General features: G+C 40.1%; 1 protein-coding gene across 1 annotated transcript; it reads left to right on the forward strand.

Annotated features, from left to right (window-relative positions):
• The first annotated feature begins 549 nt into the window (after positions 1-549).
• il10ra (interleukin 10 receptor, alpha) lies at positions 550-7,581 on the forward strand. Its single transcript, XM_052079223.1, has 7 exons — positions 550-909; positions 2,261-2,381; positions 2,487-2,656; positions 3,198-3,349; positions 3,426-3,588; positions 4,622-4,740; positions 5,635-7,581. Exons 1-7 carry the CDS (start codon positions 816-818, stop codon positions 6,385-6,387), a joined length of 1,572 nt encoding a protein of 523 aa, XP_051935183.1. The 5' UTR covers positions 550-815; the 3' UTR covers positions 6,388-7,581.
• The last annotated feature ends 5,104 nt before the right edge of the window (positions 7,582-12,685 follow it).

Genomic DNA, 12,685 nt, shown 5'->3' on the forward strand with positions numbered 1-12,685 from the left:
AAAGTGACGACATTTCCTTCAACTTCTCTATACAATGTTTAAAATGGTGACCAGATTCAGCTCTTCAGCATGCCCAAATCCAACCTTCAACCCAATCGGATGGGTCAAAGTAATTCACCCAATTAATCTTGGGTAAAAGTAACTGTTTAAAAAAAAATCCGCAGCTCCTCAGTAAGTGGGTTAGGAAAACAAAATAACCCACCGTGTGTTTGTGTGTGTCTGCATGTATATTTCGCGGTAAATCCTAAATGGTAAGTGCCATATTTTTGTGAAGTGTCTTAAATGAAAGCTTCAATCACATATGGTTTTATTTTACATCTGTTGTGGTGCTATGTGAAGGCAAAATCCTAAAACCTCTGACACTGTGCAAGTACTTGTGGAATGAATTGTAGCTCATGAAACACATCATTCGAAACAAGATGAACGGGGGAAGTCCTCGAGTTTAGTGTCTTGTCACAGGTACTTTCTGTGAAAGCCCTTTGCAGAAGTTCTTTACGTCATACGCCTTGCTGAAGAGTCAATACAATGAGAGGGAGAAGCAAAAGAGGAAGCTAAAATCTTGTTGGGACTTGTGAGTGAGCATTACAGCAGGAAACGAGTCATGTGACGGGGAGGAGGGAAGTTCAGCAGTGGATACTTTTTGGAGAGCTCTTTGAAAAGCGAGCTGCCTCCTCTTTCTTTTTCTTAAGACTTGGGCGAACACAAACACATCGAAGCCGCCGAGTCTCAGAAAAGGTTTGGTTCGATTGTTCTCGAAGGTCCATGGAATAGGGGACTACATCGCAACCTTTTGGATGATGACACTTTGGAACTGAATGATGCCATCTGTGAAAGCACCAGGGATAGCTATGAGCATCAAGAAACTTGCTCTCGCTCTTGTGCTTCTTTCTATCATCAGCTATGTGTCAGGTAACAATACTTTTTGTTATGGTCAAATATCTAATGTCCTGCGTTTGATTTTTAACATTTAGCACTTTGGTGGTTGGTTTTAAAGTGCTCTAATAATAAAGTTTCAGTATTAACATACATCTGGAAAGTGTTCACACTGTTGGATGTCCGGAGCGTTCCGGACACAATTGGATTCAATAAATGTAGGCCCAGACAAGAGAATTGAGCCCAAAAAAATAAAAAATAAAAAAGCATGGCCAACAAAGTACCACGAAAGACGCTGCTAACAAAGAACCAGGAAAAAGCGAAAAAAAAAACCCCAAAATGCTTGCAAAAGGCAATAGAAAAATGTAAATACCATGTCAAACTCAAAGGACAAGGAAATCCACTACGAGAACTATAACAAGAACTACTTACGTGCAACGATACTTGGAAAAAGCAAGGCGACAATTCACGAGGCTAAATGTCAAGAACGTCTAGAAAATGAAGCATTCGGAGACCGAGTCGTGAGCAAGGCTCATAATCAGACAGGTAACAAGGACGGATTCGAGACAGGTGCGACTTGTGGGGGAACGCCCACTCCCCAGCTGGAGTCTTAGAAAACAAAGCAAACAAGACAGGATCATCACACACACTTTCGCAATGCTTCACTTTTGTGATCATTTATAATGTTATACCGATTTCCAAAATGCAGCAATATTTTTTTTAATCCTTACTGACATATACTGTAAATGCTTTAGAAGTTTCTACAGTGCAAAATCAAAGGTGTAACGAGCTCCTAAAGTACAGATGTCAAACTCCGGTCCTCGAGGGCCACTATCTTGTATGTTTGAGAGTCATTTTTGTCGGGGGTGACGTCTTCCCTCAGAGGGCCGTTACGACAGTGAAACTGAACAAATGTTTCATCATCTCATGTTTATTACTTGTACATAACAAATGGATGGATTAATAGTGTTTAAATCACTTTACGAAATGCTGTTTGCTCAGTTATTGTTAAGATAAGATTGTTACAACATTTCCACATTATTTATTACCCATGATAATTTCACATTTCGGTACAGATTTTAACAAGCGTCATGGAAGCCAAATAAAATCACATGGCGGGCCAAATTTGGCCCATGGGCTTTGACTTTGACACCTGTGCTCTAAAGGTACATTGGGTAAACTAACGATAAAGTACTGTATTTTTCTCATGTGCAGCATGAAAAGTTTTCTTGTGAACATCGAAAAGTTTTTGGTGCATTCAAGAAAACTTTCTGGTCCATTCATGACTTTCCTTGTGATGTTATTATTTTTATTTTTTAAATTCTCTTGTGCTTTGATATTAATTGAATATAAAACGTTGATTTCAGTTTTTTTCTTCGGAATACAGGAATGTGTGTCCCTCAGGTTGACACACTGTCTGTGAACATTCTGGATGGCGAGGTGGTTGTCCTTTGGAATCAACCCCGAAACACCACGTCTGACATCCGGTACAATGTGCAAATGGCAAAGTAGGTTTTCCACTTTAAAAATACTTGACATCCTAGTCACCGAGATCAGTGTTTTCACATTAAGTTAGTATTTAAGTTATTGACAGATGTGATTTGTTTTGCCAGGCTCGCCGGTGAATGGGCGATGGTGCTCAGCTGCACAGGGATTACAAATACCTACTGCGACCTTAGCACACTCATACATGACTATGGAGGTGGCTATAAGGTCAGGGTTCAGACGGTAGCCAGAAACGACACGTCACTGTGGACGGTGAAGAAATTCCTCCCAAATGCAAGTAAGCAACACGATGTTGTCGTATGTTATGTTGCCTTTACCAAATTTAGGTTAGTAAACCATAACATTTCCCCAGGAAAAGTTTTTTTTCAAATTACAATGAATTATTTTAAACTATGTGGCGTCATGTTAATTTATGTTTTGTTAATATTCATTTTTGATATGCTGTGTTGTGCTATGTCACATGTTCACATAGTATTTTATATTTATTTGATTACATGAACTAAATCCCTTCCCTTGTCATTTTTTAATGCAGTGCATTATGCTGTTAACATTTAGCCAAAATTTTTCTCGTTTCTGTTAGGTTTTCAGATGTTATGTTGCATTATGGTATCCAAAACAATTCGCTGGTCACGGTTTATCTTATGTCGCTAAATTACACTGCATTGAATTACGCTAAGCTATGTTATTACATTACGATATGACATGATATTTTTTTTTAAAACCGTAGTTTCAGGAGCCAACATTGCTCCAGGATCAGTTATTGAATAATTTAAGTTGTTAGTTCGAACAATCTAACTTCATCTTTTCTTAACTCACAGGCAACCTGCAAGCTCCTTCCTTCACGTTATATGCTACCTCCAGCACGATAACAGTCCATGTTCATCAAAAACCTATCCTCAGAAGGCTCTTTCCCTTTGGGGTTACTTACATCATCCACCTGGAGGAAAAAAACAGAAACGATGAAGTGAAAGTAAGTTTTGAAGGGAAAAGCTCCAAAATGAGCGACAAAATGATGCATGCATCTTATCGGCATTGTAATCTCACAGGAGACAATGGCATACCTGACAGATGCTGTGGATCAGCGGTCTAAAACTTTCAATTCTCTCCGGTGGGGAGTCGAATACTGCGTCAGTATCATGGTGGAGGGAAACGGTGCTTTGTCCAGGAGTAATTTATCCCCAAAGCAATGTCTACTTCTTCCAGAGCGAGGTGAGCAAAACAATATGGCTGAGGATATTTTTTTTACCCCATAGCAAATTACTCTCACCATTATAAAATATTATATTATACTCTGTAGTCATTGTTAACATTATTAACTACTTTAAAACTAAAAACAGAATTTAAACACTGTTTAATAAAACTAAGTCAAAACTGGAAAACGATAAACAACTCTCTATTTTTCTACGTTAACTTGTTGGTGAGTTACCTTGCTAGCACAGAAACTCAACAGCTCATGTTAACATCAGCATTTGAAAGTTCTGTTCTTCACTGTTTTCAACTTCCTTATTTTACAAATCTCAAATTGATTTATGTAACGCAATGTAAAAAAAATGCTTTTGAGAATATGTATTGGTTGAGTCCTTATTTATTGTTCCAGGGTACAAGGGGGCGGATTTCACTTTTGAATTTGTTGAGTGAAAAATGACTGCTGTACAGCTGGTTTTTCGGCAGGAAGTCGGTGTTGTATTTTTCACAAATAGTCCGAAAATGACGCTCCACATTTCCCTTCTTGGGAATTGCGATGGTAGACTAGCAGATGAGGCAAACACACTTCGAATATGACACCTCCCATTCCGTATGAAAGTGATATGTTTTTGCCTTCTTATTTGGGCCAGCTCACTCACTCATTTTAAGGACCATAAGCTTTAGCAAGGACTTAAAAGGTAATTCACTGAGTAGCTTGTAAATTTTGCTGTGCTTAGCGCCATTGTTTATGAATACGCGGTGACCTAAATTCGACCTTAATGGTCAAAATTCAGTTGTCATCTGACTGGTTGTCCTGTATATTAATTCAAGTGATAGAATGGAGTAGGCCGACATCTATTTTTTGTCCGCAATCAACTGGTAGATCGCGATATACATATATAATGAGCATCCACGCTCTCGTTTATCTTACTATCTCGAGCTATGCTAACAGGCTAGTGGAGCAATTGCGTCTTGTCTTCCAAACACCTTATTGTATTATGAAGCACATTTCAGTTGGGACGAACATTTAAAGTAAACCATTTGTGCTTCTTTCCAGAATGGTTCATCATTTCGGTGTCATCCCTGACGGTCGTGGGCGTGTTGGCTGTGGCCACCATTTCGGCAATCGGTCTGCTTTGTCACCTGAAACGTCCAGCGAAAATGCCTGCTGGATTGGTATGTAAACAGAAAACATTCTCACGGTTAATGCCAGGTGACCATATTTTGGTCGTTAAAAAATACGGGTGAGGGGCAGGCGAGTCCTCAAAACACCTCTTGCTATACAAGGGGTCCTTACGTGGCCACTTTAGAATGCCTTGTTATCGCGGCATAGAAAAGCCATGAAACAACACGGTGAGGGAAAACCCCCCACGGAGTCTGAGAGTGGAAAAGTTTAATAATTTTTGAACCCTCATTTTATATGTTTGGTTACATTAATCATTCAAATTTTGCAGGCTTGTTAACAACTCTTCAACTCTGTGCTGTTGCAAATGTATCCATCCAACCATTATCTAATCTGCTTACCCTCACGATGGCTGTGGGTGTGGTGGAGGCGATGCCAGCCATCTTAGGGCAGCAGGCGGGGTACACCCTGAACTGGCCATCAGCCAATCGTAGGGCACACATAGAAAAAGAACCATTCGTGCTCACAGTCACACCTCGGGACAATTTAGAGTGTTCAATCAACCTACTATGCAAGTTTTCGCAATGTGGGAGGGAACCGTAGAAAAGCTGCACAGATCATACAAACTTCACACAGGAAGGCCGGGGCCAGATTCGAACCAACGACATCTGCACTGTGAGGCGGACATACCAACCATGTCAAATTTAGAAGACATTTATTTTCACTATACAGGGACTTTAATGCTGTATAAAGGCTCGGAGAGGTGATTTTCTGAAGAGAACGTTTAACTTAAATTAAATTTCCTTCTAATCTCAATCAGAGGCTATGGCGTGTGTGAAGTGGATGATGTGTAGTGGTCACAATTAAAAAAAAAAAGCAGGGTAAAATATCTCAAAGGCCACTATTTGAATATTAACCAAGGCTCATTCTCTCTTCTCTCTGACTAGAAATCCCCTGTGCATGGCTGGCATCCCCTCATTTTCACAGAAGGGCCAATGGAAATAGTCACAGACAAAGGTTGGTTCCTCTCCAGTAGCAGAAAGGAAACGAAAAGCTGTGCAGAAATCCCGCAAAACAAGGCTGCACTTGGCATTTTGAAAAATCACGACGACAGGACGAGCCTGGACAGCGGTGTTAGCATGGAGTGCAACCCTACAGAAAAACAAGAAAGAAGCCCACACCGCAGCCAAGAGGATAGCGGTTTTGGGAGCATGGGAGAGACTGTGTATCCCCATCGGGAAAACACGGTTCAGATGAAGCGGAAGGACAGCGGAGCGGGACTTGGCTGCCGATTGGATTCCACTACCGTGATCGCAATGGGACAGGAGAGTGGATCCCTCAAAGAGTTTGAAAGTTATCGCAGGCAAAGCCCAGCACTGCAGAGTCATCCCGACGAGGTGTCGAAACAGATCCTTCCTAGTCCACTTTTGGCTGTCGTGGTCTCGGGCTACCGTGCGGGACCTCAGTCATGTATCTGCTCCGGTGCAGCTCAGTGCTCCTGGTGCCTGAAACACATCGCCGACGAGGCTGCAGCGATTCCAAAGCACATAAGCCACCCGAGCATAGAAGACTTTTCAAAAAGGACGCAGGCAGAAACAACAGAGGGTTTCCCTTTGTTAACAGCCCTGACACAAGGGATGGACCTTAACATGAAAACTGTGGCCATTTCGCTTTGTGACTTGCAGCTGGATACTGACTGATTCACTATCGGGACACCTTTCAAAATATACTGACAAAAATAGATGCTGCTTTGGAATAATACTCCCTTTCCCCTCCATGTGTCTGAGTAAGTTGTGGGCGAGGGATGGAGGATGACGAAGGGGGAAAAAAATGTGCGAAGATAATACAAGCAAAAACCTGCTTATAGGAAGGAAATGTAAAAGTTAAGGCGCTTTTCAACGAAATGTCTCGCATCTGCCGAAAGGGAAGTGGGCGGGAAGTGAAAGCATTGTGGAAATGTACGCAGACAACATGTGTGACGGTTTGTTTCTTGGGTCTTGCCTCCACTCTCACAGGCAGAAACTGTGAGAAGTCTTTTGACATTGCATTTTGCTCAAGATCAATTGACGTGTCAGGGCCACACATGATGGCAGAAACATTTCCCTTCTTCCAAAGTATACTTAACCCTTTGGTACAGTTGGGGGTCACATTTGATCACTTTTAACATTTTACCGCAATAAACATACACCAAGTGTCATTCTTTCACTCTGAAATTAGTTTTTTTTTTCTAAACTGACCTGATGAAAAGGAAACTGTTTAAAAATTCTATAACCCACTAAAAATACGTACGCTGAGTGTTTTAAATGGAAGCCATGTGAAATGAAAAGGCCTACATGTTTTGTATTGAAGGACAGGGAACTCGAAACACAAACTTGAAATCCCACTTGCAAATCCTTCTCGGGGAAACAGAGAAGTACTTTGAGTGTCACTTGAGGAACTGAATTTGGACCCAGAAGCCGACAGGAGATGAAAGTGGCGAAGTGGCTGGGCTGGACGCGGCAGTGCATAAAAGGCTTAACGCTCTAAGAACCAGTAACTCAAGGTTATATAGAGACAAACAAGCCCAACCCGGTGTGACCAAACAAAGGACCAAAGAAACGACGTCAAGGACACAACGATCCAAACTCTGTCACATCTATCTGTAAAAAAATGGCTATTCGTCAATAAAATGCTCTACTACCAAACGTGTGCATTTCCATGAGGAGTAGCCATTTTTAGGGAACTCTTAATCTGATGTGTTTTTAAAAACACTTATTTATGACTTTTTTTTCCAAATGTCAAGAACATTTGTAGTCACCCTGTATATACCAGAGATTAACTGTAATTATGTCTCATCATTCTTTGTTTGAAATATTTATTTATTTTTTTTAAATACAAGCCAAGTGAACTGAAAATGCCTTAATGTGTTGATTTCACACTGACACGAGACACTGAACATGACTTTGCCCCATTCAAATCCTCCCACAGAAACAGATACGCGGCTTGAGAGGATATCGTTTCCTCTTTCAAGAAATAACTTGTTTTAAAAGAAGTCAACAGACTCAACCAATCTAGAGCAAAAAACATTTTATTACTTATGCAGATTTTTCAATTATTATTGGGCAATAAAAAGCATGTAACCTTACGGTTAGATGAGTTTACATTATACATTTTTTTATCACCATAAAAATAACTTGTGGATTTTTTTTTTCACGAAAAATACCATGACACAAACAAAAAATAATTATCTATTTTAGAAATGTAAATGAAAATAAAATAATTTGGATAGGTGTTGTTAACAAGTGGAACTATGATGCCTTTATTTTAAACAAAATAACATTTCATATTTTAATTACATTAATCATATTTCCAAGTAGGTATATACATACACAGTGGTACCTCGGGAAAAAAAAAGTTTAATTTAGTTCATGACCCCACTCATAACTCACAACAATCTCAATTCATCATTACTCATTAACATTTACGAAAATGCCATTCGTCCACATCAGCCCCCCCCCCCGCACCCCTGACAAACAACAAAATTGTTATTAATCCTTTTCATAGCACTCATTTTGTATTTTATCAAAATGCTCAGTAATTACATAATTAAATAGAATGTAAAGAATTCAATATTTTTGACATATGTATTTTTTTGTTTCAATTCAACGGACATTGTGCTGCTCCCTCTGGTTGTGTGTGCTTTAACCACCCATACAGATGCATGGTACATGGAACCAGTCAAAACTCCCCAGTAAGCTGCAGTATTACAGCATCACCGTTCCACTGTTTTCAAATATCCATTGCTTAAAAGGTTATAGCAGCAAGACATCGATGCTAATCATTAGCCCGTCTATGGCATTTTATATTGTGTGTTATTATGAGGCTAGCGGCCTTTCCGAAGGCAAAGTTACTTGTTCTTTTAACGTGTAAATGTGTGTGTGTGTGTGTGTGTGTGTGTGTGTTTGTGTGTGTGTGTGTGTTTGTTTTTAACGATGTACTACCACCATGTCAATGGAGCATTTCACTCTGCATTTAAAGTTAAAATTAAAATAGAGCAATCCCTCCAACATTAAGTTATAAATTACTGCAAATCATTATCATTATTATTATTATTTTTGCAATGAAGATCTTGTTGAAGACAGAAAGCTATGACCTTTGGAGGTGGTGTTTTTTTTTTTTTAATAATCAGCCGAGGTATCTCAAACATTTTTCAGAGTCATATTATGAGAAAAGCAATGAGTCATTGAAGTTGCACTACTATATCAGAAAGGGAGCAGATGTGTTAAAGTTGCAGGTGAGCAACTTCCTGTTGCTTGCGTTCTCCAGCTTGATCAAATGAAACGCACTTCATTTTTACCAATGTGGTTGTTACATTTTCTTTGACAGTAATCACTCGCTATAACATAGTTCATCTTTCGCGAATTTTTTTCTGTGCATTTTATTTTTTTCACACGGCATTGTGTTCTGCATACTTTATTGGCGAAGGGACCAATATCAACAGTCTCCGCGCCTCATCGTAGTCGTCCTATTTTCAAAACAGGCAGGGAGTCTATACACAGTAGAAAGTTGCAGTACACCGCGACATTTAACTGGTCACATCATACAAAGTGTCCAGGCAACTTTTATGGTGAATTCCCTTTCATTCCCTTCAAATATCAATCCTAATAATTCAGAAAATCTATTTTTTTCCCCTCCAAGGACAAAGACGGGTCATTTTTTGAAGCCGCTAATGGTGAAAGGAGGGCGAGACTTTTTTAAGCCCATTTTGCTGTGGAGAGAAAGTGACAAATTCTCAGTTGTACTCATGCATATCAAACCCTTTGAAAAAGAATTTCATTATATGCGCGTAATATACTCACATGAGCACTCTGTCCGTCAGAGGGCGTTCTGAAGAGACAAAACCAAGGTTCTCATGTGATCTTCCGAGAACAAAAGCGAAGAGGAAAAGGGTTTTCCTGCTCACTCACCTTTCTTCTTGCAGCAGTTTTTACAGGATTTGCACTTGTACTTGTAGCAGAACTGCACAATGGCGATGGTGAAGAGGATGGCGAGGATACCAAAGCCCACAGCTACTCCCACCGCCGTGGGGTTTACCCTACTGCCTGACAACACACACACAGACAAATGATACATTCGCGAAAGAATTGCTCGATTGCTTGCTCTGTTTTGAGTGACGCTGTCAATGAGATATGGATTCATCAAGTTGGTTACTATTTGCATTTTAATTTGCAGTGGTGAAGTGGTGCAAGAACTGCATCACCATTTAGAAACCCAAACAGATCCTACACTATCCCAAAGCAGATAGTTGCCAGGAGCGTTGATTGACTCAACTGCAGTCTGTTTGAAGAGAAGAGGCCTTGATTTGATTGCCGCATTTCCTCAGATACAGAAGTCGACACTTTAATAAGACACCGTCCCAATTGGTCGTTGGGTACATGATCCACTTATGACAAATACATCCTTCAAGTAGAGAAACGAGGGAATATCGTTATTAGCTTCATAGATGCCTTCTTCATCAAGCGACCCAAATTGAGCTAACAGTTGCTAACTCAAACAGTCGTACCTAGCGAGGCCTGCCATTTTACAGTAAAGCGCCCTTTATGACAGGAGTTACATCCCAGACCCACCCACGATTGGTGAACACAATATATAGAGAGCATGCAATTATTTTGTAATACTGTAGTTCTAACCCTCCACCATGCTTTCAACACACTCGAACTTATTAAAACACTCCACTCGTTTTACTGTAAACATTACGACGACAATTAAACATTGTATAACGAAACACCCAAATGTTCCATTGATCCATACAAATCTACCACAGTGGCTCTCAAACTTTTTACCACCTTAATGACCAACGTTAAAATACAGTGGCGTAGTAGAACTGGAAAATGCACAGTTTCAATCATTTAATTTCTTTCGCATACTACTTGACAAGAGACAGCACACGTACCGCTGTAGTGGTACACTTTGAGAATCACTGAATTCCAATAACAGGCCTGTATCTTAATGCTAACATATAATGCCAAATACGAGCGAACAATAGAACATTGCGTAGAATAATGCTCGCAGGCAGTGGCAGTCTTAAAATAAATGGCGCCCTGCGTATATGCTACTTCAACATTTCTAAAAAAAACCCTGAAAAGCCCCTTATGTCTCCACAAGGGGGCGCAAAATTTCACCAAACCACTTCACATACCAAGCCGCCCTGTATGGCCACATAGATTGCACATACGACAAACTGCCAATGCCCGAATGCATACACTGTATTGTTTCTGCCCTGTGGTAACAACTATCGCTACCTTCTCTCCCTCTTCTTCCTGCATTTCATTACACAGCATCTCTTGCCGTAGAAGCCATTGCTCCCCAGCACGTTGTGGCACAGCAAACACTGAAGGCACACAACTCGAAATTTAGACTTGCCTGTATATTATAAAACCCAATGAAAAACACATTTTCTAAAGATCTGCGGCATAGACACGAGCAATTAATCGGCATATCGTGGATGAGATCACAAATAGTGTTTGAAAATGTACCACATTTTGTCAACAAGTTCCCCGCACAGCATTAAAGATCTAATCTTTCGCTATGGGGCATTTTTAAGTGACGTAAGCGTTCCGGGAAATTTTGATGTGATCATTTGATATTGCTCGGGGACACAGAATGCGTCTACTGAGTCAGCCTCACTTTTCGTGATATGACTGCATTTTATAACCGTCCTTTTTATTTATTATTATTATTTTATATTTATCTTAAACTACACTTGAATCTGGGCCTCCCACATTTCAAAAAAGTGCATGGCACTCTAAAATTGTCCCCAGGTGTGAGTGCGGATGTTTGTTTGTCTCTGCGTGTCCTGCGATTGGCTGGCAAACGGTTCAGGGTGCCCCCCACCGACTGCCCGAAGACGGCTGCGATAGGCTGCGGCACCCCCCGCGACTATTGTGACGATAAAGCGGATCGGAAAATGGATGGATGGATGGATACACTTTAATCTGGCATAAATTGAAGTACACAGCAATTTGCTTAATAGCATTTAAAAAAATACCATGCCCAACACAATAGATGCCAACCCCTGTCAGCAGTTCAGTAATTAAATGCCCACGGCGACCATTTCTGGAAATACTGCTTATGGATCACACACTTGTCTATTTCCATTAGAGTCGTATTGGTTACTTAACATAATAACAATATTAATAATGATTTTTTTTAAATACAAGTATAGGATATGATACAACCACGGTAATACAACATAATGTGACCTCTCTGACACGGTCAATAAAAACTGAGCATTGTCATTTTAAAGCGGGATGTGATACCACTGTTGAAGTCGTAATTCACATTCATTTAGGTGACTGTCTAAAAAAAGTTTAATATTAAGCCGCCCACATAACTATCCAAAATCTCAGTAAAACTTGTTGAACGTCAAAGAAGTGCGTCAGAGTCACGCCATGTGATCACGCTACACAAAGAAAAAAAAAAAACAAGTCCAAAGCATTGACTTACCATTATTACCCATCGCGGAGGACCTTGTGAACCTACCGATGTCGCCTCTCCTAGCTCGACTTCAGCAAAGTACCTATCCGATAAATGATAGATCAGTTTTTAAAGATGAAAACCGTATTTGGGTTCTGTGCTTCCTTCCTACATCTTAGGTCTGAGTGTTGATGTTCCCCATAGCTGGCATTTTTTTAAAACCGGTCCATCTGCTTTGTTGTTGTCATGTTCCTTCCTTTCACAAGATAATGTAGGAGGTGGAACACGCTCCTTTGTTGCGATTGGCAACTTTCTTGACAATTCAACCCATTATTTCAGGTGGCAATATTTAATTCACTCATTTGGAACTCTCACATGACCACAAACTCAATTCTCTTCTGTGCATGAATTCACTCTCAAGTTTTTAACAAATTCTGTTTGGAAGGGCTGTGGGGACACTGAAGCTATCTTAAGATGTCATAAAAAAAGGCCATGAGCATGAGCCCAACATTTGTTTGAAATTAAATTCTTTTAAATACAACT

The sequence above is a fragment of the Hippocampus zosterae genome, chromosome 10, assembly GCF_025434085.1.
Source record: "Hippocampus zosterae strain Florida chromosome 10, ASM2543408v3, whole genome shotgun sequence".
Classification (NCBI taxonomy): domain Eukaryota; kingdom Metazoa; phylum Chordata; class Actinopteri; order Syngnathiformes; family Syngnathidae; genus Hippocampus; species Hippocampus zosterae.

Excerpts from the sequence above, each read along its gene's own strand:
- il10ra (XM_052079223.1), top strand. The coding sequence starts at position 816 with ATGATGCCATCTGTGAAAGCACCAGGGATAGCTATGAGCATCAAGAAA. Across the intron at positions 910-2,260 it reads TATCATCAGCTATGTGTCAG|GAATGTGTGTCCCTCAGGTT; the intron begins GTAACAATACTT and ends TTCGGAATACAG. Across the intron at positions 2,657-3,197 it reads GAAATTCCTCCCAAATGCAA|GCAACCTGCAAGCTCCTTCC; the intron begins GTAAGCAACACG and ends CTTAACTCACAG.